Genomic DNA, 27,163 nt, shown 5'->3' with positions numbered 1-27,163 from the left:
TTGAATATTTTGGTGATTAAAGACCCAGAATCCATAATCTCTGCGCATATTTGGATGGGGTATTGATAGATTTGCAGTGTGTTACCCACAATGCACAGCTTTGGAAGAGGAGTCCAATTAGTGGCCATTTTGATTTAAGACACGGTCGGTAGAATGGCATGCGGTCTTGCTCCTCGTCGTTACCCGGCCACCTCAACCACAAAATGAACACAATCAGTAGCAACATAAACTGGCCATTATGCAGCACTCCCTCCCGAAATGGTAAAAATAAGCCGTGTTCTTGGCACAACCCTTCGAGCAGGGTGATCGGAAACAACCCTGTGGTAATTGAGGCCTCGTTTGCGTGCACGCGGGCCCTCCTCATGATTACAAAACTTCTCGATGTCATCGAAAGAAGGATTGTGAGACAATTGTGCCACTGGGTGTTTCTTCCAGTGGCCTCACTGTTTGCTTTATTTACTGTGCGTTTGACGGGAAGCTTTATTGATGCGCAGCAAAGTTATTCAATTAAGCATTTACTCTTGGGTCGCTCACTGATCATTGTTTGAAATGAACCTAGCAGATATCAAATGAGAAGCACCTTTTCGATAGTATTTAAGTATGATCTACAATTACCTTCTCATCCTGAGGCGCACTTTTCCTATTTGCACCAGGCGCACTTTAAAACAGGTGCGCTGGGTGCAAACAAGGAAAGTGCACCCAATTACATGGAATGCGCTGCTCCCAGGGCTGCAGCGAACTCGCGCTGCCTGGGGGGGCAGCGCATGCATGTGATAAACGGAGCAGCTGCTTTGAAGCCGCCTGCACTTTTAAGGGAGATTTGAGTTCCCCTTGAAGGTGGGTGCAGTGAGTGACTGAACCTGCCTGCAAAGGGATGTCTGGGGGGGTCCATATCACCCTCTTTCCTCACCAGGGGGCTGCCATCAGGGGGCCCACTAAAAGGTGCTGCACTGTCAGTGCACCTCCTGACAGCTTCTTTGCCTCTGCACCCGCATCTATAATACGGCTTTGGTGCAGAGGCAAAGGGATTCCCTCATTTACATTAAGACACGCCCCCATACAAGCAAGGAAACGCCCTCTGAAGATAGCGCCGGTGCTCTATATGCGCCAGTGCTATTGGTATTACAGAAGGGGACGAACAACTACCTGCGGTCCCTTCTGTAATACCAAAGTGCCCTGCTGGCGCGCAGAGTGGGTGCGAAAACCCATTGTGCCCCCGGGGCACTTCCATAATACAGCCCGTTTGTGATTACATTCAAAACACTCCCTAACTTGCTTAAGCAGTGTTAGCTGGTTTCTTTAGTGAGTGATTGACCAAAATTGCAAAGGTGAGATTGTTACTAGTTTCTAGGTCTGGCTTTTAGCCAAGACCTTTTGATCTTTATAATATTATAGTTGTTTATTTTGTATTTTATAGGATTTTCAGCCAACTCTCTTCATCCCTTATTCTGTTCTTCTGCCATTCATGTTTTTCTTCCACCCACTGCTGCATACAGCATTGGGCAATTGGGCAGCCTACTTCACTTATTAACTAACTTCACTGTCAGAGACGGCATTCTGTGATTTCACAAGGAACACATCCACACAAAGTAGTTCCTTTAAGTGGCAGGAGCTGCTATGGAAGTGTATGCTTTTATGAGACTCAAAAATGTTTTTCTTTTTAGCCATTTTCTTTTTTTGGTTGATTGTCTGGCAGCTTCCTCAACAATAAAGATTTTTAAAAAACATGACAAGCCAAAACAAGCATTGACAAAGCCAAATGGCTGCAAGCCAATGCTAGATCTACTGGCTTGCCAATGCTTGTTTACATCTGCAATTCATATTGTGAGGCTCGCAAAGCATTTTTTTAAAAAAAGATAAGCAGCTTCCAAAGCCCTTGTCAGCATTAAGAAAGAGAACCCACTGCAGTAAGGGAAACAAGTGGCAGTGGTTGGACTAGCACCACCTCTCGTCCCTCCTGGTGAGAGTCCACACCTCTGACACATCTGCTGTCACACACCAGTCCATAACATTGAGCTCATTCCTTTCCTTCATGGTATCACCAGGGCAAACCTCTTCTCCATCCCAAGTTCATGACAATAACATCACATCCACTGCATCAACCATTAAGGTGAATATATAATTTATTTTCTTAATTCCATTTACCTGCATGGCTGAAGTATGGCAAGTATGGCTGAAGGGGAACAACCTTTACAACGCAACTTTTACAACGCACTACACTTACAACGCAATTTTTACAACGCAACATCCACTACAACACATTCCATTACATCGCATGACACTACAACACATTTTTAAAAACTACCTTTACAACGCATTCCATTACATCGCATACTACCTTTACAACGCATACCATTACAACGCATAATATTACACTACACTATCCAACACTTACCCTACTGTTGCACCCCCTGGAGTTAGAATAGTAATTTTTACCCCTATACTATCCAACACTTACCCTACTGTTGCACCCCCTGGAGTTAGAATAGTAATTTTTACCCCTATACTATCCAACACTTACCCTACTGTTGCACCCCCTGGAGTTAGAATAGTAATTTTTACCCCTATACCATCCAACACTTACCCTACTGTTGCACCCCCTGGAGTTAGAATAGTAATTTTTACCCCTATACTATTCAATACTTACCTTAAATGCAATGTAATATTATGCGTTGTAATGGTATGCATTGTAAAGGTAGTATGCGATGTAATGGAATGCGTTGTAAAGGTAGTTTTTAAAAATGCGTTGTAGTGTCATGCGATGTAATGGAATGCGTTGTAGTGGATGTTGCGTTGTAAAAATTGCGTTGTAAGTGCATGCGTTGTAAAAGTATGCGTTGTAACGTCATACATCCATGGCTGAAACATGTAGCCCGAAAGTATATGTTTGATGTGAGGGACACCTAAGCCAACCGTCTATACATCTGTTTCTTTTTTTTAATCTTACCCCTACCCTTGTTGTATTACATTTCAGAGGAGCTCGGCTGGAGGTAATTTCATATAATTTTTTGATTCGGACCCCACACAGTCTCACCGAGCAGGGAGACTGTGTCCTGGTGGAGATATAAAAAAAAGGCCTGATGATGACCCTACTGGCCATTAGTACGTCGATCGCTAAAAACGTTGATCACTAAAAACATACCATTGACCGAATATGACTGTTGAGGTTCCTAAGAGAATCTTCTTCAGAGGGATCCTAGTACGACATCCACTCCTTTTTGATACTTTTGATACATTAACAACATTGTCATAGTGACATACAATACTCTAGTCCCCTCTATGCTCCAGCCTCTGCCTCCCTCGTCTTCTCCATCTCCAGCCATACCAGAAATCTGCATAGAAATGTGTCCCAGGCAAAAGCTGCTACCCACCTTTGCTGATCCATTGTCTTCAAACTTGCCCAACTTCAAAATTAATGTTTACCTTCTCTCACCCCATATCTAAATACATCAGTGTGTACCATCCGATGTAAACAAGAATACGATTACACGGATGTGGGGCTAGGAAAACAGGAATTGCTCTGTCACTATTGCATTGGAATGACGGGTGCAAAGTTGATAGACTTTTTCTGTAAGTCATGGGGTAGCTAGTGATTAATGAAGAGCGAGTTGTGGAGGCCACTGCCTTATTCTAGTCCTTCCGCACTCAAACGAATAACCAAGCTCTCCCTTTGTACACAACTCGCTAGAAGAAGCCTGGTTGAGTAGAAAAAGCTTACTCCAGGGGATGGTGGTCGGTTTGGCACTCAAATACAGTATGGCATAGTAACGATACACAATAAACTCAATAACCAATCATAGGCAGATTGATCAAAAACAAAAAATTAAGCCCTCATTCTGAGTGACTCACCAATTTCAAACTGGGCACAAATGGAAGTTTGCACCTTATTTGAAATTACAACCTGTGCAGAATTTACATCTTATCTCCGTTCACATTTGGCCTGGAAAAAACCTGGTGGATATGTGAACAGTGGAAACAAGTTGGAAAGAAAGAAACACTTTTGTAATTAGGTGAACAGAACCCTATGCTGAAAGTTACCAACCATTCTGAGCAGCAAAACTCAGAAAAGTAAGGGATTGCCGCAGCAGGTAAATGCTACACCCTGCATATCAGTGCTTACCAAGTATGCTATTACACCAACTAACAGGCTTCTTGAAAAGAAAGCCTGAGGGCCTTATTTAAGGTTTGAGGTACAGGATACTCCATCACAAACGTGGCAAATTCCCAGTTAAATAAAATACCATTGAATTATAACCTACGGCACTTGTAATATTGTGGACTGCATATCCACCGCATTTGTTATGGAGTATTCCATCTCGCAAATGCTAAATAAGTCCCTCAGGGCCAGATTTAGCATTATATGGTCGGAGTAGCATCCGTTGGGATGGCAGACCACATTAACTCCCCCATCCCGATGGTACCCTGTCTGTCAAATTTGGAGATGACTGCTGGACCATAAGTCCTCTCAGCACCTTGAAAGGGACCACAATCACGGTGCTTCCATTCCAGGTTCGAAATGTTGGGTGGACAGACACTGCTGGTTTTGATGGCAGTTCACCAAAAATGTAACTTTTTTTGTTTTTCAGAAACAAACACTCAAAGTGGGAGTAGCTTTCTGAAATACAAAAACAAATAATGACCATAACCCAGGGATTTTTCTCCCAAGGTGTGGGGGTCAATATTGTTGTATTTGTCCCGCACAACAAATCCTCACACCATGTGCTCTAATTAGAGTGGGTGGTGTGATAGCTTTACTCCGACATCCGCTACTCTGTCATGCCATCGAAGTGAGCTTTCAGTCGATGGAGCTAACCGGGGCTCCGTCGACTGAAAGCACATGGTCCGCCTGTGACCGAGGTTGGTGGACAGAGAGTATGGCAGACAGGTTACTCTTTCTAATTTGTGACAGATTACACACCCGCCCAACTCTAAATCTGGCCATGAGTTTTTATTGATGTATAAAAAATATTGGGCAGTTAAATTACTGAACAACAAAACACATAGAAGATTATAGCACCTTTTAGTTTCAAAATAAGACCCCAAATCAGTTTACATCATTTACATGGGAAGGAGCTACAATTTGAATATCATTGGAGTCTATGAACATTTTGTTCTATTCTGGCAAGTTTTGATTTCTCAGACATCCTCTGAAGATGTAGGTCTTTGGTCCTTTACTATGGCTTTGTTTACAGTTCCCTGGTCAATGGACCAAAGGTTCTAGACACACAATGCAATGTACCAAGTATGAAATGCTATGTCTTCCCTTCCTCCTAGTTTTACTGCAGTCCTAAGCTTAAGGAGAAGGCATCCCACTGGAAGTGAGCAGAGACAAGTGAGAATCTGCCAAAAATTACACAAAGCACCAAAAATACTTCAAACATTTTAAAATCCACCACCCAAAATTGAACTATGGTTGTCCCCTACACAGTGCTTAATTTGTAAAAGCAAAACTCGATGGCCCTCGTTAGGAGGTCACTACAGCTTGCCCCACCCTTTGCCCTTGCCCATGCAGCAAGTGCCAACATCAACACAAATATTAACCATCACACTCCTACAAGTGTGACAATTTGAACTATTCCAGGACCCCAAAGCTATGAGAATGGCTTGAGCGGAATACATTAGTAGTTTTTAGTGTAAATTGAACTAATAAACAACTGTTGTTGTGCTCATCTCCCAGTTACACAAACAGCACCACCATGTGGCAGGCTGTTATAAGTGCTGGTGTTGACACAAGTGACAGAACTAAGCACAGGAAGCCGTCGGCTGAAATTAAGCACTGCCCCTACAAAAGAATGATGGGTTTAGAATGTAAAAAAATGAATCTAAGCTTAAAGTTCCAGAGTCCACTTACCAGAGCTTCTCGAATGCAGTGAGGTGTGTTAAAGTGGGCATTAGATTCAGATCAACAGACCAGTTACTGCTCCAGCTGAAGTCTAAAGTCACCAATAAATAGACTAGTAGTTCTAGAACTGGTCAACCACCCACTGCTTGTTCCTCAAGTGGCGTAACTTTAGCGGACAGTATCTCTTGAATGACTGATCATGGATAAAGGTTTTGCGTTGTGTCAGCAGTTCACCCTCTGAATATGGCTCATTATCTGGACTCACTGGTTCCTAATAGCAGTGGCGGCCGGCACAAACAAAGGGTGGTATGGCGGGTGGAGGGAACGTGGTTGGGGGCACGCAGGGGTTGCGGCGGATTAGCAATAATATATTTTAAGTAAACAAACTTACCTGAAGCTGCCTGCCACATCCCATGTCGTTTCACCTCCTCTTCTCTTCCTGGTTGCAGCACCCCTGGGACAGACTCCCATCCAATCTGTGCTGCAGATCAGCGCAGGGATTGGCCTGAGCGAGCTGGAAAGATGCTCCGCTTAGACCAGGGAGTCTGTGGGGTTTCTCCAGCTTGGCTGTTCAATGCAGCCGGACTGGAGAAGCCTAAGTGTGCATGTGTGTTTTGGCCAGCCTTCGACGGCCGGCCGACCAAACACGTATGTGCACTTAGGGAGTGCACATAGCACTCCTTCTACCTCTTCCATGCCCCGACCCTACCCCTCCCCACAGCGCTGGCTTAGAGCATCGTTTTATTTTTCAATTGCTGACTCAGTGGGGTGACCCTCCTGCGCCATTGCGGAGGAGCCGCCACTGCCTAACAGGAGCTCTAGAACTGTGATTTAAAGCTGGAGACTAGTCATACCTTTAAACCATGATAGGGGTATCTTAAAAACAGATATGAACAGCAACCAATCACCCCACTGAGCTAACATTACACTCTGACTAGCTCATCCTAAAGAGCATTATGATTATACCGTGACCGAATTTCAACTAGTGGTGCCAGGTCATTCCACGAACACCATATTTTGAATTTCTTAGCAGTGCATTTGTGTATTGGTTTGTGGCAAAAATCAAACAAATTTGAGGTTAAGTGGAAATACGTAGTCTGCAACATTGACGTCGGCACCACCCTTCATGTCTGTGGCAGTGCACTTGCTTTTAACTGCAGTGATTCAGCTAAGGTTTTACATTTTTTAGATGTTGCTGGAGCAAAAAGAAAACAAACATATGACTTCCGAATCTTAATTGTCAGATCAAATACAGGATATGTCTCATGAACAAACACATAATAAACAATCATTGGCACAGCTCGTAGGTTTCCCGCAGAATGTTCTTCAGCCACACAACATATTCTACTTATAGCGCAAATCATTCACTGGTGTGCCAGAGAGTTAAAGTGCATAGTATCCAACAGAGCCCAGACTGCAGTGGCGTAACAAAGGCCCCCGCAGTCCCCACAGTGCGGAGGAGCCCCGAGCTCCAGAAGGCTCCGATAGCACAGTACCCTGGCCTGAGAGCTCCAGAGTGAGTCCAGAGGAGGGGCTGCTCTATGTACTTTGCAGAGGGCTCCCTCAAGTTTCATTAGGCCACTTCTTGGTAACTTATAATGCCTTTTTTACTGTATAAAAAGGACCTGATTGCCAGTAAAGTGAAGAAGAATTCCCAAATGAAATTCTGCTCTGCCTGATCACAAGAGGGAACACCAGACCAGATTTTGCTGTCCAATAATTGTAAAGGTAAGGTCACATAAAGCTTTGGTTCCACCCCAACTTTTTTATGTGGCTACTGGGGGCAGAACTGATTCTCCCCTTCCCTCCCCCAATTCCTTTGCCCTCCTCCGACTACCGCCGTTCCACAATCCAATAGATTTAACTTGTAGTAGGAGCAGGAGCGGCCCGTATAGTTAAGAACAGTGGGATGAGGGACTCGACAGACGACAAAGAGGGAAAATATGTTGAGTCCTTCCCCACCCCACGCCACCGCTCTTACCTGCGCGGGCCGCTCCTGAGTAGGAGCAAGAATGTGTGGAGATACCGGTTGGAAACTGTCATTCTGGTTACCTAGAATCTCTACATATGTTTACTCCTAAGTCGTTAGCAGGGTCACAGCGTCTAATCACCGATACCTGTATATTAATTTGCTAGAAGTTTGCCATTAGGTTTCTTCCCATCAAAGACAGGATTCACTACTGCAAGTGAAGTCAATGCCACCAAGAGCCATCACTGTCAATAAACACAATACTAGGGCATTCAATTACCATTAGACTATATATTAGTACGATCCAGTGCACAGTTTGTGCAGGCGGTTGCATCATTAGACTTTGACCCAGAGTAAGAGGGAGAAAGAAAGAGATCTAAGAAAGGAGGAGAAAGAGAAAAATACAAAAACAGTGAAACAGGGAAAAAGAAGGGATGAAAAAGAACCCGAAAGATGTGAGGGGAAGGGCCAGGTGGCATAGAGTGGTCATAGAAACAAGATTTGACAGCCTTGGTATTTATTTGCCCAGGCATTTGGCAATTCCAATGGTGGACTCCTAAAACACATTTACATCCCTGTACTGATCAGTTTTTCAAATTAAGCACTGGTACAATTGTTACACCTGTCCAGTAACTTCACTGTCTATGCCCGTCATGGCCAGTACAAGAGAAATCGGCACTACTCCTTGCCATCGCTGCCAGTATCAGAAAGACCATTAGAACCAATGCTCACTCAATGCCAGGATCTGTAGTATCTATGTTAACAACAGCAGGTCCCCTTAGCGTTCAGTGCATTGATCCTAAAACCAGTGCTTATTTTGTAAAACACATAAGTGCCAGGGCTCTTGTCAGGAGACTACTGCAGCTTGCACCACACATGGCCCCTGCCATGCCTCCAAGGAGAGTAACAACACAAGTACCAACCATCACGCTTCTACAAGTGTGACAGTTCAAGCTATTACAGGCCCCTAAAGCTATAATTTTGGCTTGAGCAACAGATAATAGTCATTTTAATGTATATTTAATTAACAATTAACTGTTGTGGTGGTCATCTATAAATTAGCCAGACAGCAGCACCTTGTGGCAGACTGTCACAAGGGCCGGTGTTGACAATTAAGTGCTGGTGCCAAGCACCGTAAACCACCAGCTCAAATTAAGCACTGTCTGATACAAGGACTTACAATGGCCATCTGTCAAACTACAACTGATTCGCTATATTATAATGTCTAAAACATGGTGATTATTATCATGTGATATTAATATAAACATTTACATAAATAAGTGTTCTATTCCAATAACAAATCTTCACTGGTCACTTATTGATGGAAATAAAGTACTCCGTTAGCTTCGAAACTTTACCTGTTCCTTATTTTCCTTTCTCTGTAGGTGACAGTGAAACTGTAAATAATATGTATGAAGCTGACCCGGATGTCCTCGCTGGTGAAAGCGCAGAAGAAGAAACAGAAGACAGCATCATGTCCCCCATTCCTGTTGGACCGCCGTCCCCCTTTCCCACCAGTGAGGACTTCACACCCAAGGAAGGATCCCCCTACGAAGCTCCTGTCTACATTCCTGATGACATTCCAATCCCTGCCGCCTTCGAGCTGCGAGAATCCTCTGTCCTCGGGGCCGGGCTGGGAATCTGGGCCAAAAAGAAGATTGAAGTCGGGGAAAGGTTTGGACCTTACACCAGCGTGCAAAGGACAGCATTAAAAGAGGCCAACTTTGATTGGGAAGTAAGTGAACGCTGGGGTTGGTCGGTTTCACTCAGTAACGTTGTATGTCATAGAGGATGGATCTTGAGGCATGCTTAATATTGGTATCTCACTCTCAGAGTGAGATACCTGACCCTCAAATCCCTTCCTTGTTGTGGGAAGACTGCTGCCCTTCCTTCACCAAATATGTTCCTGTCACTCCAATCTATACCTCTTTGTCCAGTCAATTCCTTGATTGGGGAGAGAGGTATCCTGTTGATAACTCTGGGGCTGTTAGACCCAGGAATCCACATGAAAGTTCAATCTCTTCAAGGTATAAATGATAAGTATGGAGTAGGGGAGTTGATGAGGTTGGGCATTAATAAGTGGGACTCATGATTTTGGAGAATTCTTTGACTGAAGCTTGTATATGCGGCCTCCGGTCACAGTAAGGATCAAAGAGTTTGTTGTTCTGTCTGTGAGCCCTCCAGGTGCACTTCTCTCACCTCTGGATCTATTCTAGACTCATTGATTAATGGCTTTAGCTCTTCAACATTATGCTAAAAGCAAAGCTGGCATGGTCTAGGGGTTCCAATTAGAGCAGACCACACCTAAATGAATGTTGAAACAAGTCAGTTGCTTCATGCAAACCACTCATGGCATGCAGTGAATTCCATTAATCTTCACTGACATGGTAGCCCTGTCCTGGACTAAAATGTAGATATTTCTGAAAGTTCTCAAAGTTGCGCCCACTGGTCTACCACAGGGTGCCCTGTGATAAACTGGACATCCAGGCATAGTAATTTGTGAAATTTGTTATGTGGTAGTTCATGTTGAAGGCTCTTAGGAATCTACTGCCTCAAGTAATGTTAACACAATATCTTTTTCTCTTGTTTCAAGTTAGTTGCTGTATTCTAATATAGCTTTAGAGCCCGATGTAGTAGGCTCTACCAGCCATTGAAGGCCCGAACGCGAGGTCCTTTAATACGGGAGCAGGCCTTTAATGGCCGGTAGAGCCCGCTAAGACATTCCAATCCTCGAGGGCAGAATTCCTAAATAGTAAAACAAAGGCCTCAGGAGCCCAAGGGGGATGAAATCCCCTCGGGCTCCATGAAACCTTTGTTCACAGAAATAGCTGTGAACAAACATTGGCATGTTGATATTCCAGGCTTCTACCAGCCACTAAAAGTCCGAATCACTCCATTGTGTTCAGTAGAGCGCTCAACATTCCAATGTTCTAATTTGTATTGATGCTTTCAACAAAACATGTGTCATGATGTTGCCTAGGGATTCTGTGGTGTAATATAAGCTATTTTACAGTTTTCTCAATCAAATTCAGTTGGAGTACCTCTTACTTGGGGAGAGCTATTGCACACAAAATATTGATGATAAAGAATGATATTTATCAAAAAAGAGCTCACAGTCTTACACCAACTTTTCCTATCTCCATTTTATCTTCTTTTCTTACCGGGAGCACATAAACAGACCCTCCTAGGCATTCTTTCACACAGTGCTCTTTGTTTGCCAATTTTGCCACTGAAATGGCCATCTAGCCATCTGTAATTCAAACTACTGTTTTCCACAACATTGCACCAATTTCAGTTTTCCGCAAGTCTTTACCAAGTTCCCTCCATATACGAGCAGCTTCCCTTGAGAGTGCTATGAAGATAGTCATGATAAAAGTCAAGTCTGATGAGAAGAGGAATGAGAAACAAACATACGTCTGTATCACCCTATATAGAATCAAAGGTTCAAATGTGGCCTGGACAGGCTGAATGGCCCTCTCAAAATGTACTGTGCATGGTGTCCTCTGCTTCCTAACAGTGCAAGCGCGTGGGCCACCAGATACAGCTTTTATGCCTTACACAAAGAGCATGTGTAATCATGCAGTGGGCTGCTTCACCCTTCCACAGGGATCTGATGTAGGCCCAGACAAGAGGACCAGCCCTGCAAAGCACAATGCACGCCAGTCACACGGAAAGAGACAGAGCGGCTCATTCATAAGGCAGGGGATGCACAGAGCTGTGAGGGGTGCTATGCTTGGACAACCATGAACATATGGACTGTCAGTTTTAAAGAGGCCGCCGTTCACAAACCCGCTGGAATGTAAAATACTGCTCCATTATATCTCGGCAGTGGACGAACCACCCTCCTCTAGGTAATCCACTGTGACATGATGGATGGAGCCTGTGTTTGCAAAGGAGCTCAGGGTCCCCACCGGAGAAGCAGCTGTTTCATACCTGAGCGCCCCAGTACCATTCAGAGGGCACCCCTCAATAGGGCCAGCTCACCATACTTGCATCTAAGGTGTGATCTGATGAGATATGTGTAACTTTCATTAATTCCAATTAAATGTATTGTACAGGAGAATATTTATATTTTTGAAGTGCATATTTATAGCATACATGAGGTGTACTGAAGAAGTCTTCTGGCTGCATCGTTTGTAGTGGTTGTACGGCGGAAAATATGTTGCAAGCTTTAACCACGCATTTTTTAGCATGCATTTTTTAGCATGCCTGCATGTTTTTACAACGGATGCCATTACCATGCATTGCTTATTTATTGAAAAACAATGTATTTGTGGAGGGAGATCCCCAACAGCCCCCAACTTACCTTAACCCTTTAAGTGCGCCCGTCGGCCAAACGGCAGTCGCGAGCACTACCTCGGTAGTGCTGCGCACGTCTGTTGGCCGACGCGGCCCTGCCCACATAATGGAACGCCCCGCACTGCGGCAAAATTATCGCCGCGGTAAACAGGTTAAATGCGTGGTAATTGCATCCGTTGTAAAGACATGTGTGCTTAAAAATGCGTAGTCAAGTCACAACATGGTAAAAACCTCGTTGTAAAGGCTGTTTCCCATTTGTAATTCGGCTTTGCAATTCCTCATATACCTCGTCACTTTCTGTCACTATGCATCTGTATTTACTCCAAGTGCATCTCAAGTATATGCTGCTACCTCTGTGAAGCGCTCTGATGCCCTCGGGTCGAGTTTGCGCTATATAAAACTCAGTAAATAAAATAAAAAAATAAAATAAATGACAATTGAGTATATAATTACAGACATGAAGCAGTGCCCATGGCTTTCTGTGCTGAAAATAGTTCCGCGCAATGATACAGTGAGAGAAATGAGGACAGACAGACCAATGGAAAAGCTTAATATGACAATGTTGATGTTAATGAGGGTAGCAATGAGCCTCATGTGGCACACTCCATAGGGCCCAAACGAGGTGGCCCATTACAGAGGTTATGGTAATACCAGGTGCCTTCTTGTGGTAATCACATAGTATTCTGCACCTGTATCACGGCATACGTTTTGCTTCCTGGAATGGGGAATGGTGTTCAGGAATAAGTATTTATTCATGTTATTCCCCATTATCAGCTGGATTTTCATAGACACTTGGACTGCTTTCAGGTTGCGAAATGCCCTCCGGTGTTCCTGTGGAACTTGTAACCCTGAATAGATTGATAACTCCCCTTACAGTGCCTTCGAGATTACCAGAAAAGGGATGGTATGTGTTATAGCATGCAAGTAAACACAACTTCTTATCAATATCTGCATTTTTCATCTATTGTAAATCTACGCTGCGTGGCTTCTTATGTATCCATAGCACCTTGAGACAGTGCATATTTACCTATGTCCCAGTATTCATAAGTACTGTACACGACTATAATTCCCTATTCCGTGAGATTTGTAAAATATGAAACTACTAAAGAAATGATTAAACAGATCGCTGAATTCAATTAATAATCTATTACCCAATAAACCAAGTCAGCTAAATGTAATTTTTTTCTTTCACAAATTTTGCAGGTTGCCTGTAAACATTACAATATCCACCCAAAGTTTGCTTGTTTTTATGCATGCACGTTCTCAATTAAATCATGAATTCCCTTTAAAGTTTCTTGAACAACCAATAATTGACAAAGACAATAGGTCCAGCTTTTGAACCTACTGGTTTTGACAAAGCTTTTTGCTCTCCTATTAAGCATCTGCAAAAATAAAGGTGCACCACTGGAAAAAAATGAAAAAAGCACAATGATTTGTTAGTTTCCATGCATGCGTACCCATGGTGACCTGTAGCAGCACAGAGAAGGGACTTAGCCTTGAACTGCATACAGCTTGATGCAACTACCATTTTAGTTAAATTATTATATGTGCTCAAAAGCTGAGCGGAGCTTTGAAAACAGAGAGGTACAGCACCAAATGACAGCAGCTAGGCCCACCCGACAAATTAAAATAAAAAACATTTTGTGTTGACGGGAGAGTTGGGGAGAGCGCATAGGAGATAAGTCAATGTGAGGGGTGAACAATGGGATGTGGGCAGTAGAGAAACAGATAAGCTTGAGGTGAGTAAGGAGAGGAAGTTAAAAATAAATAAAAAGCAAAAAAAACAGGGGTGACTTTTGGTATTCACAAAGGGCATTTACCAGTAGTAAATGCCCTTTGTGAATAGCGAAAGTCGTAAAGTTAGACTTTTGTCTAACTTTACCTTTGTGAATCGGCCCTGAGAGCGTGAAAACTGTACTCAGCACTCTAAATCATGCTCCCTAAATCTTTGCATTATTAATTCAAATGATTTACATATTCTAAATATTCAAATAATAATACCACAGTTCATTACAGAAACGGAATAGTTGAGTTACTGATTACACTGTTGGGTGTAGCCAAGGAAGCCAACAGAAGGCTGCTATTCAAGCATCCACACCCTTCAGGCAGTCTAGAGGGATGAATGACTGATCAAACCCTTTATCATCAGCACTTTTAAATATGACGGATAAAGAGTGTCTTTTACCCTCAGTGCCTTGCAAGCTGAAGTAATAATCTATATAATGTTGTATTTCTGCAACAATCTAAATGAGCAATTTGGTGGGTGTGGAGCTATGTACTTTCCCATAAGGGTGGGAGATAAAACTTTACAATGACTTTGGGGGGAGCGTCATTGGCTTGAGTATGGAATAACAATGTTTAGAAATGTATGTTTAGCAGATATGGTTGGTGACAGCAGGCTTATCTTTTTCCATATACGATATGTTCCCTTTTCTTTATAAAAGCCTTTGTGCCTTTCCCTTTGTGGTGATGCTTATCGTTGGCACCATCTGGCAGCTTCCTAGTGCTTTTCAACCAGATGAGGATTGTTTTTTAGAAAAATACACTTTTTATCTTATGGTCTCAATTTTAAAACAACTGAAAAGTGTCTGATTTTTCTCTCTTGCTCTGAAGATCTTTTACCCCGTTAATAAATTATCTACAAAAGTTTTAGACCGTTTTTATCAAAATATGATTGGCTAATTTCAACAGGTGCACATGCATATTTTTCAGGCATTAGTAATATTTGCCCGAGACCTTACCAGGTAGCAGCCCCTCATTTGCAAGAACAATAGTGTTTGGAAGATGAAAAAAGGGGCACTTCATATTGCCTTTCAGTGGAACCCAGCAATATGTGAACGTCATGTATATAAGTCTACTTTATGTATGTAAACATATATGTGCTGTACATATGTTGCATTGAACACTTTTAGGTTTTATTAAAAGAAACTTCACCCAGTAACCTACTTGGTAACATGTTTCATCACTGGGGCCCCACCCAAGATACCTAGAGCATCAAGGGTGTGATGCAACACCTGATTACAGGGGAGCAGGTTTTTTTTGGTGTTTCTCAAGTGAAGAAAAGGTGAATTAAAATTGCCGCCAGGTTACCAGCCAGTGAGGCATCTTTAATAGTGGTAACCTTGGACAACGATTTAAAGCAGTAGTGGTTGTGCTCCAAGAAAGCAAGGAACTCTCACATCCTCAGTTTTGGTCAACATGTTTCAGCCACAATGTCTAAAAGCCCAAAGGGCCAGTATGGCTTTCTTCATCACCAGTATTGCCTGTGTGCTAAGGAATGCGAAAATATCACAGCTCGTAACATATGGTCGTCTGTGTTTATTCCATTTGAGTCTTTGTTCCTCAGTATGTCCTCACAACATGGAGGATATGAGGGGGCGAACCCTGTAGTCACACATTCGTCAAGGGTGTTCGCCCGTTTGAGCTACCTATTTGCTGACCTCTGGAGCTCCGTATGCAAAAAAACAAAACGCTCCGCTGTGATCAAGTGTTGTAGCATACCTTTGATGCGCTAGGTATCTTGGGTAGGACCCCAATAATGAGGCATGCCTCCAAGTAGGTTTGTGGGTGAAAGGTCTTTTAAGAAAACCTACAAATGTTTTTTTCACATAGATGTGTGAAGAACATCTCAATCAGAAAGACAAAAAAGTATGGTAGCGTGCTCGCTCTTCTTTGTTGAGTGCATTTATGAGGGAATGTGAGTGGCTCTCTTCTGACTCTCTAATGTTGTTATCCTTTATATGTTGCATAGTACAAACCCAGCCAGGGGCAGTGGAGTACTATACAGGGATGGCAGTACGGGTGGATGAAATGATCCATTCTGCCATCAGAATTGGTGGAATTGTGACCGCTCTGCTTTAATGCGGAGTTCAGGCCAAATTCTGCCAATCGCAGTGTGGCAGAATTTTTCTCCGGCACTGCTCCAGAATATGTGAGCTGGCGAGTGTGAATGAGATTAGGCGCCCCCTAGCTCGATTTTCTAATACGGGCGGTTATAGGCATTCGCGGCTAGAGGGCTGCCGCTTGAGTAGATTTGCTGCTGCGCAAGTAGATTTTCAACTTGAACTGCCGAGCGCTCTTGTGTAATGCATGGTGCTGTTTGCGCGGATTTTTCAGTGCTCCTCGTGCTACCAGTGCAAAATTGCCGCACAAGCTGCATTTCTTCTGCTGTTGGTGAAATTCTGCAGTCTGTAACGCCGCACAATTCTGCTCAGTAAAACTCAGTGAGTTCCGCCCACATTTAGATGGCAGCTGAGGTTACCATTCATGAATTCTTACAGAGAGGATGAGAGGGGGATTCTGGGGACAATGGATTGGAAAAGGTGTCCTAATGTGTTGAGATATGATGTTCTTTGAAGAGGTATGTCTTCAGCCTTATTCTGCATTGAATGGTGGGCTGAGCAGTTCTAAAAGTATAATGATGGTGTTCCAGTTGATGGGTACTCAGATGCAGAAGGCCTGTTTCCTGGTTTGCGGTTTCTTGCACTTTTTAAATTTCTACTGTAGGAATATCCTGGTCGTGGGTGTGTCCATATCAGCCAGAGATGGTTAGATTGACAGAGAGATAGACAGGTTTGCTGTTCACAGTGACACTATAGATGATGTAGCAGGTCTTGAAGGCGATGCAGAAATTCAGAGGGAGCCAATGTAAGTGTACCTGGGGAGGGTGATGTGACAGGATTACTATTCATCGTGGCCATATACATGTTGTAGCAAGTCTTGATGGTGATGCACGTATGCAGGGGATGCCAATGGAGTTCCATTAGGGACATGGTGAAGTGGTTCGCTTTCTCCAATCCATTGGTGAGCCATGCTATGGCATCTCAATCCTCCCAATCCAAATGTAAAAGTACAAGGGCTTGGACACCGGTTCTGAAACTGTTTTTAGAAAGGAACATTTTCATTTCCTTCAAGAAATATAGCTGCTGCTATGCCTTCTTGGGGATGTATTCCTCAAGGAAGTGCTCGGTGTTGAGGGTGAATACTCGTGATTTGGCACAGAATGATAGTTGGTGCTTGAAGTCATTTAGGATAATGCCATTGAGCCAGTTTTGCAGTAGCTTATTACTGTTGGTAAGTAAAAGGAATTTGGGATTGAGTTTCAGGCAGGTGCCAGATACCTAGTGCTGAGTGAAAGGGAGGCAATGATTAAGTCATTGAATGTCAAGAGCAGAGACTTTCATGTAAAGTTGTCTGTCATCAGCTTATTGGTATATTGTGGTACTGTTGTAGGATCCTGAGAGGCTCCATAAGAAGGTTGACGATGCTGCGAATGAATGGAGCCATGGGGTATTCTTCAGATAATGGGTATATTGTGGTATTTACATGGACAATCTGATGTTAGAAAAGTAGGAGGGAAGCAGTGGGCAACTTTGCCAATCAACTCCATTCAAGATATCGGGGAGTGAATGAGGGTGAGATGGTCAACACTGTCAAAGGGAGCAGAGAAGAGCATCAGGAGGTAGGGATCATCATGAATTAGTTGTCACGTTTTGTATGGTAGCTGCTCTTAAGCCTGATTGGTAGCTGTGAAAAAGACTAGTTACATTGATGTGCCCTTGGAGTCGAGTGTGCACAATGTGCATTGTCTTTAAGAAAGATCCATCAGCAGGTTATTGACATCACAATATTTGGGTTGCATCATGCAGAGTCAACTCACTTCTGCCTGGTCACACCATTAATGTCTGGTGTTAGCCTACATCTTTTGGGGGGTTACTTGGATTGATTGATTTTCTGCACTTGAAAAAGAAAATGGGAAGCTAGTGTGACGTGATAGGGCTTGGCCCCCTTTATTTGATTCCGCTTTCTGCTTCTAGATACAGTACCAGTGCCTGGGAGGTAATTACACCTTAATGCTTATTTCATGTCATGCTTTTTCATGTCATCCTAGAACTTCTCCATGCAGTTGCTATTGTCCATCGTGGGGCATTTGTGGATGCTAACTGGCCATCTGGTCCATTAGCTCTTTGTAGCACACAGGTGGTATGCATGATTTGTTGGAACAGTTAAATGTGATGAAGTGCATCCAGGAATTGCAGCATACAAGCACTGGAGGTTGACCATGTTTGCATGATCCTAGGTTGGAATTAGCACAATGATGAGGTTCTTAAATGGACTCATAGTCATTAGGATGGGAACATGTTGGATGAATGCTCATAGCGTCTTGTGAAACCATCAGTGCTAGATAGCCTGCACCAGCTGGGTAAATTATCATGGCACCTGCACTGTAAGTATTCAAGCAGTGCCAGTACATATGCTCAAATGTTGAATGGGATCCCCCACTAGTTCAGAGTACAGGGCCCTACTTGAAGCAGTAGGTTCAGACAGCTAATGTGTTGAGGTTAGTTAAGGCCTTATTAAGAGTTTGGTGGATTGATTCTAAGTTAAAACAGGATGGATATCGCATCCACCACATTACAAGTGTCGTTGACTATAATGCACTTCTAATACAGCGGATGGGACATCTGCCCCATTTGTGAGAGAGCATGCAATTTACCAAACTGTAACTAGAGCCCACAGTCTCTTATTTTTGAAGATTAATAGCATGTGTATTCCAGGCTACTGTTAAGTCTTGGAGAACTCAATTCTGTTACCATTTTGAGAGACAAGATGAGAACACGTTGTCTGCTCTGGAGGGTGTCGTTATTCAACAACAGTCAACTGACATTTGTGAATGGTGGTGATTTACCCTCAGATATTGCTTCTTTATGCTTACCCAGGGGTTCCTGCAGATGCTGCTGTATTCTGCTTTCTGGAGTCTTCCTCACGTGACTCATGCATTGTACAATTTATATAGCGCTTCGTATACCTGACACTGGGGCGAAAGGCTCCGATTCACATTGCGATCCTGGGCACCCATTTGGAATAGCTCAGCTGATCGGATCTTGGTTGTAGTCAGAGTTGCCACGGGAGGAGTTCATGTGTGGTGGCACCTACAGGATCTCACACCCAGTGAGTGGATTCTCGTCTGTTCAGGATTATTGCTCATTTTTCAGCATTGGAATACACGTCCATTATAGCTCTGTAAAAGAACATTTGCACCCATTGCTAAGCAAGCCCGTAGAAGGACTAGCAAGGCGTTAGAATATGACATAAGCAGCATTCATTTAGAATAATCATCGTTGGTGATTCTAAATTGTCCAAGCAGGCAATTAGACAGGCTGCCTTCCCATAGGATGAGGCTAATGGTTCGTCACACTGATTGAGATGTTAGCTTTGGCTTGTGCTAAATACAGACCCGCGCTATGGCAAATGGAGCACGTGCGCCTCGTGCATGCATGGAGTAAATGGTCTTCCTGTCCCCTGTGGGCAGCTGGAGATGCACAGATGCTCACGTCGATCCTTCTTCCACGACAGACATCTCACTTCAGCTGATGCGTCGCCAGAGGGCTCGTTCACTCATCCCTTGAATGCGAACACATTACCTCACTAACCTCCCGTGTAAAACTCGCGCCAGACATTTCTTTGTAAGCTGAGACAATGATCACACAAGCGTGAACATCAACTTGTACCTAAACTCACCTTCCTTCGACATATATAGTTAGCGAGAGAATTATGGGATACCTTCCTCACGGGAAGACTGATATCTGCCTAGTGGAAGAATGACATTTCTTCAAAAGATAAGAGTTTACAGCAATTAGAACAGCGTGTCATCTGCCGTATTACACCTTTTTTTAAATATATATAGTGAAAACTCGACCCGAAGGTATCGGAGTGCTTTACATAAGCACCAGTTGTGTTTGCAGACGGACACATTAATTTTTTGTTAGACACAGGGAGATTAAGTGATTTGCTCAGAATCACAGGATGTTGAGCGTCCTTGCCGAGACTCAAATCCGGTTCCCAAGCTTCGAGGTCGACCGCTCTAGCCGTTAGGACACATCCTCATACACATTGTGTAGATAGATAAAAATGTGTGAAATGTTATTATCGTCGTACTATGCCGGGCGGTCCGCCTTCCTACAAGGGTGCTGTAGGTCGTAACTGGCACATCATTGTATCCGGGAGATGACTACCTGGCATTTTTGGAGCCCCCTGCCTGCTTGGTAAAGATCTCTGTGCCTCCAAAGGAGTAACAGCAGCTCCTCGGAAAGCCCTATACATTTGCTGAGCTCCACCATGTTTCATCAGGCCGCTTAGCAAAAAAAAAATTTCCAAAAGGAAACACCCAAATTGGAATTTTGTATTGGAAAAGCAAAACACTAATTGCCCTGGCACTATGAGAGTTTCCTCTTATGGTGTGGGGGCTATTTACATTTTTTTCCGTTCAGGAATGCTTTTCCTGGTGGTCCCGAAAAGACAAAATGGTATGTCAGGGCGGCTGCCCAAATAGGCCAGACAGTCTGTGGCCCATGAGGCTGTCAGTCTAAGGTTTCCATTGGCAGAACCAGCAGTTGCTCCGATGGCAGAAACATGGCTTTTCGCCTGACTCATAGCAGAGCGGGCAGACCCTCAGTTTGGTGGGCAGTGTACTCAGCCATGTTGTAGCAGATACCCTTGCCCACCAAACGCCAAATAATGCTTTCATTAGAAATTAGCAAATAACCGCTACTTTCATTTTTTGCACTGCACAAAATCATTTAAACTGAAAATTCTGTATATAATGACTTTGTAACCAATCCTTGATAGGATCACGCAATCTGTTGAGCGGGCCCAAAAACGATTGGAAATCTGGCTGCTGAGATTTTATCTCTCGAGAAATTAAAGGCTACATGACCATTTGAGGTGCATTATGAGGAGAGGACGCAGTGTTCTCAAGGAAACTCCCCTTGAAAGATTAAAAACCACGTAACCTCTGGTTTATCAAAGTAGGGCCACATTGATTAAAGTTTTCACCACAGTGCTCCAGGTTGTAGCAAGTCAAGATCACATTCTACCACACACTGCTTACTGTCAGTCTCAAGGGGCCACACTAAGCTATGCTCTCCAGTATAAACAGTGAATATGCAAATTGCCTGCATTCAGCTTCCATTTTGTGTAAAATGATCTCATGAATAAAATTGTGGAAACGGCAAATGCCCAAATAGACTCGGCACTAAGAAATCTTTAGCTGTCCGTTTCCCTAAAAATTAAGATTATTTACCTGGGACTGTTGGAGATTGTGTTCTGCATAAGGTCCTTTTTCTGAACTTAGCTGTTCATTTGCCAGCCCTCTTTCGTTTATGTTGCATGATCCAAAGGGCTGACAGGCATCCCTCCTGCCTGCATCACATGCCATGATGATCTCATCACAAAATGTGTTACAAAGTTGGAAATTGAGTTATAAGGGCCAAATGCGAAATCATTCACACAGATCACTGGTTTTATTCTTATGAATTTGTCATCCTTAGGTTATTTTTTCTCAAATCTAGTTAGATTGTTTTAAGACACAGATAATCAAAGATTGTTTCCCTGCTTAAACCAAGCTCTCCAAAGTTCTTAAATCATTAGTGAGCCCATCTTAAAAATGCAAAATGTTGGCTTTTTTAAATGGCAGATATGAAAGAGGAAATAGTGCTTGAAGTCCTCTATCTATGACCTTGGGGTAACTTTTCTTTTCTTGTTTCTTTCTGTGATGCAAGTTTCTGTTGACTTTCTTGTCTTAAGGTAATGTTCCATATCTCCATTAGTCACTGCATCCCCGTCCTGGTACGAGCGGCTTCTGTTATTTGCCAGGGTGTTGACTTTGCGATATATTTATTTTTGGTGTACGTGAGAATACTTTCTCTCCGCATGGTGCTCCTCATATTTCTGTAGCCTTCCTTTGTTCCCTGATCCTGACCTGACAGCTACCTTTCATGCCAGTAGATGGAATTATTTGCCCTTAATCTAACGTCCTCAAACACGGCCCCGGACCCACCCCTCCACTATCTCTTGTGACCCGGGTTCCCTTTGTGCCTTCAGACACAGATTGCATGCTTTGCCCTCCATCCTTTGTCCTTCAGTGTCATTCTCTGTGTGCAGTAAATTTATCAGCATTGTTGAGTCCAGCTTCATAGAATGCATAAATCCAGTATGGTTTCTGAGCAGTGTGCAGTGTGTGTGTGTGGGGGTATCCAAAAAGATTGCATGGGAAGGTCATCAATTGATTAATCAGAGCGCTCAGGGGTTCAAAGCGCTATACAAATTCTGTAACATAATAGAACACAATATAGTTAAAAGGATAAAACATTGCTTTTATAAAAAGAGAAAATATGTTTCTACTCCGTTCAATATACATTTTTTGTTGGGGAGACTTAATTGGGATTCAAATAATTGCTAAAATAATTACAATAATTGTTATTTCATACTTACACCCTCTACATTAATTCTATAATAAAAGCTTTATATTTGAACTGGCTTGAAGAAAGGAATGGTCATTTTCTACAAATGTCACTATTCTGTAAATCATACTTTAAATTAAATTTATGTCAAGGTTTGTTTCTTTAGCTGAAAATGTTAAGTACGATTTTGCGAACTGCAATTTTAATTAAAAGTGCAAAGAGCTGCAGGTTAATAGAAGGAAGTCATTATTATCGGCCAACAAAAAGTGGCATCCACTACTTCGCCCACACCATAACAACATCAAGAATGTACACATTTACTATTCTTAATTTCACGTCGAAATACGCTATCTCCATTTTGTAATCCGTTGTTTTGATTCATTTATTTGGTGAAATATATTTGTCACGTAATAGAATATAGGGAGTGTTGTGCAACACAAGCATAGGCCCACTTGTAATCTGGGTGGAAAACTTGTTTTGGTTTACAAAGTGCTTAATTTGAGCCAGTGGTTTCCGGTGCTCAGCACCTGCACTTTTCATGAGCACCAGTTAAGGACACACTCATTTATGGTAGGCAGAGTGAGATTTGCCCAGAATCACAGGATGATATGCCTATGCCGAGACTTGAACCTGGCTTCCCAGCTCTGAAGTCGGGAGCTCTGGCCATTACACCACATCTTCTCCCCACTTTCAGGGTTAGAAGTTGGCTCTGTTGTATGCGGCACTAAAAGGAGAAAGGGGCTGATGTAAGCTGTCGCCTAACGAGAGCCCCTGCACTTCTTTTTTTTTTTTACAAATTAACCACTGTTTACAACACAGCAGGAAATTGCACACAAAAGGGATTTTACCCTCAGATTTTTGCCAGCTAAGTCCTGGAGAAAATCTTTCGGGTACACACCTCAAAGTATGAATTTGGGCACCCCATAACAGGGCAAAACATGTAAAATTTATGTAAATTTCCCCATTCCAAGGGCCAGAACTTAGAACTGACTGTAAATCACCTGCCTAATAAATACTAGGCCCTGCACAATTTGCACCTGCGATTGCAGAGGCTGCAATGGTGCAAATTTATTAAACCCAGCTCAGTCAACAGTAGCCCTGGATATAGAGAACACACACATATTGTAATGCTGAATCAGTTATATATCTGTTAACATGTCCTTGTAACCCATGACACATAGGGATGACAAGCAGAAAGGTGAATACACAGCTCACAGAACACTGAAGTAGTATTAAATCCGGAGACGCACTAACAAACTTGCATCCAATTATCATCAGACTAATAACACTCAGGATGACGTTATTTGACTGTTATTGAAAGGTGACCTGGATCTGACAAAGGGACCATTTTAAGTTTAAGCTACGTTGGGTGTACAAGTTAAGCACTCAGGCTTAGTCTTAACAATGAAAATGAATGGGTCCCATTAGAGGATATCTCTGGCCCCTGAAAATAATTGACACATCATAACTTTAATAGCTTACCCCTCGGATACGCAACCAGTGGGGTCCAGACCACTATATACTGCAAAGAAAATATGTATCGTCTACCCAACCTGAGTTATGGAACATGAGAAATGGGGTTACAATCAATCCTTACCAACACTACTCACTAGACTATTACACAAGCAGATGTGGTCAAGAGATGACACGAGTTTGTATGTACTATCACAATACATCTATAACAGGGTACCATTTACATCAAATTCGGTACCTTGTCTTCCCATGAATGACACGGAAAATACGTGTGCAACAAAGAACCACTAGGACATAGACATACATTATATCATAACATAAACATTTCATTGTCTATTAGAAATTTTGGAGATTTCACAATTTAGGGTTCAGCCCAAAAGAGTGTCTGCAGGACTCAGTATGACACCAAATGTTGAACATTCATGATGTTCTGTAGGGTTATCATAACCTTTTAAGATGGCCACCACAGCCACATAAACAACACCTTCTTAGAAGGAGTCTTCTAATTTGTGTTCCCAGACTGTTGCCAGTTATCTGGACGCAGTACAATAGAGAAGACATAGGAACCAATAAGAACCTATGGTTAGGGACCCTGTCCTGATGAATGCCAGAGATCCATAATGGCCAAAAACACAGACAGAAACAGGTTGGCAAGAGAGTTTAGACCAAGGACCTGCATTATACACATCCCTTGTGCATCCAGATATTATTACTGCGGCTGAGAAGCACCAAACAAGTAAAGTAGCCTCCCAGGATGCACTTTAGTCTATCAGGGTCCCAGTTTACCTGACCTGCTGGCAGATAAAAAATAGAACCCTCAAAAGAGCTCCACAGGGAGCCATTGCAGTCACCAAGTATGCCATGTGTGGGGAGGAGGGGTCTGCTGATGAAGGATGGCACTACAGTGGGGGGGGGGCTTTGTTATTTTAGGAAGAATCATTGAGCCCCAAAAAGTTTTTAAACTGCAATAGTGTTTCAAACCAGTACCAGGGATCAGATGTTTTTATTGTGCTCGCTGGAGTTAGGGAGGGTATAGCCGTATCCCTCGTCCTCCCACTCCTTCATGTGTGACACTTGAGATTGTGCCCAGATTCTGATGTGGACCATTGAAGGGAGAAAGAAGTGTGAGGCATGTTTCAGGAAATGCCTGCGAACTGGTGACATAGTAGTTCTCGAAGGAATAGGCGCATAGCATGCCTCTATGTCGGTTTACAAAGTGATTACCAGTGCCTTTTGTAAAGGAACAACACAAATATTCTTCATTCTGGGTGTTTTTGCTAATCTGCCCTACCTTTTCTGCTGTACACATTTTGGAAAGGGTGTACTCCTTTTTTAGGCATTAGGGTTGGAACCCAGAACACCCTACCGCCTCTTATGAGATGCGAAATGTATGTGTGTGATGTGTGCGTGTGTGTGCGCTTATATTGTGATATTTGTGGCCTGGTCCTTTAAAATGGCTTTCAGAGCCCCCACACTCTAATGTGCTTCCTTTAAAATAGGATTTTAACACATATCTTCCAACTTGAACCAAAATATTACTGTGTGTGGAGGGCAGGGGGCCTAGGAGGGCGCAAGGCATCGTGCCGAGAAGTACCTATAAGGCAGTTTTGCCCCCAGGTCCCCTCCTCCAAATACAAAATAAAAGGTTGCTTAGGCTGGAGCCAATGTCCTGGGGTGTTTTCACATCCTTTAATAGACATCGACAGTTCAAAGCCTCGGAAAACGAGCTGGAAATCCACTATTTACAGAGCTTTTCAGCTCGTTTTCCCTGCCGACCGTGTGATATCGGCTCCTCACCTGATGATCCTGTGATGGGAGCTGATATAGTGTGTCACACGGTGGCACCGTGTGAGTTGGCAGGTCTGATAACACATTAGCATTTCCGGCCCCAGAAGCCAAGTTACCCCTAGTCTGTGAATGGATTGGCGAAGCTGGTTCGTACCACTACTGTGGTTAAGGAGTTTTGTTGTACTGTTGTGCGAGAGCGTGAATGTCATCTCTGATCAGTTACAGATAAAAAAATTGACCTGGCTGGGGGTGAGGTGAAAGATGTGTATAGTCAATAGCAAGATTTTGAGAGCATGCAAATCTACATACAGGCTCAGACACCTTCCGGAACTTGCATTATAGCAGTGGTGCCCAATATGGGTCCAGTCCATGAAGAGCGGCGCTATGCCAGATTTTCAGAACCATGTCATTGCGCCAGTCCTTCTGGAGCAGCTTTGCAGTCTTCTGTAAAAGAAGATGCTCTTTGGGAAAATACGTGGTTAGCAGCTGCGTTGTTGGAGTAGAACCACAAGAAGAAGGGTCTAATGCTTGTTTCCCAGCTACACCACAGTGGAGCATTCATTTCGCTGCGCTTTAACTTTCTTTTCTTTGAAACTTTGAAGTCCTTAGAAATACTGAGCAACACAGGAAAAACGAACCTAGATGTTTCTTTCACTGAAATTTGCCACACACTGCTGATATTTTGCTAGTTCTTCAGCACGGCACTCATTTACGAGTTTTGTGAGGATGTTACAAAATGTGGTGCGCGAGGCAAAATGGCATTTTCCTGCTGGAGAGCTCCCCAGACACTAATAAATTACATTTCTCAGTTTTTTTCTTGTTCTTTGGCACCGCCATATGGTTGGCTTCTACAGCTGCTTCCTGGTTTCATGGAGGCAAATCAGGTAGCTCAGTGGGTGGAGTATGTATGTGCAGAGCAACTATGATTTTTGAGCAATGAAGGGCCAACTTATACAAAGTCGTTCGCTAAATGTGTAGTAACGAAATGTAAATATTTGCCATACTAAGTGTTTAAATGCTAATTATGCAGTACATTTAGGGGCAATATCTCGTTTTGGCAATTTAACACATATTCCCACGGTGGCCAGTGCGCCTGCTCTATTTGTCCTGGTCATTCCTTGGACCATACCACAGCTGTTGTATGTGCCTGGAGGCGTCACAGAAACAATATAGACACTGTACCATTCCACACTCATTCATTTGTTCAAATACCTTTCAAAGGAAAGCAGTGTTATTTCCTCAAATTTTTATGGGTATTGGTCTTTATATATAAAAATATTGTCCAGGCATACACAGTCAGATTTAAACATTTTAAGCAAACATGGATAGATAGATAGATAGATAGATAGATAGATAGATAGATAGATAGATAGATAGATAGATAGATAGATAGATGGATGGATGGATGGATGGATGGATGGATGGATGGATGGATGGATGGATGGATGGATGGATGGATGGATATATATAGCAGGCGCTTCAGCTCTCCGTCTCGTGTTTTCGCAGCCCGGGCTGAGACAGCTTCCCGGGCAGACACACTGCCGCACCCGA

General features: G+C 43.1%; 1 protein-coding gene across 5 annotated transcripts in view; it reads left to right on the top strand.

The window, feature by feature from the left end:
• The window catches only part of PRDM16 (PR/SET domain 16), a 1,086,739-nt gene that overhangs the window by 421,182 nt on the left and 638,394 nt on the right, over positions 1-27,163 (top strand). For all 5 annotated transcript variants that reach the window (XM_085609172.1, XM_085609165.1, XM_085609160.1 and 2 more), the window contains exon 2: positions 9,197-9,546. In XM_085609172.1, the coding sequence (XP_085465298.1) occupies positions 9,197-9,546 (350 nt within the window). The remainder of the gene's footprint in view (positions 1-9,196; positions 9,547-27,163) is intronic.

This window comes from Triturus cristatus, chromosome 1_2 (assembly GCF_964204655.1).
Source record: "Triturus cristatus chromosome 1_2, aTriCri1.1, whole genome shotgun sequence".
NCBI classification, from domain to species: domain Eukaryota; kingdom Metazoa; phylum Chordata; class Amphibia; order Caudata; family Salamandridae; genus Triturus; species Triturus cristatus.
Note: the sequence above shows the minus strand (reverse complement) of the source record. Positions and strands in the feature narration are given on the sequence as shown.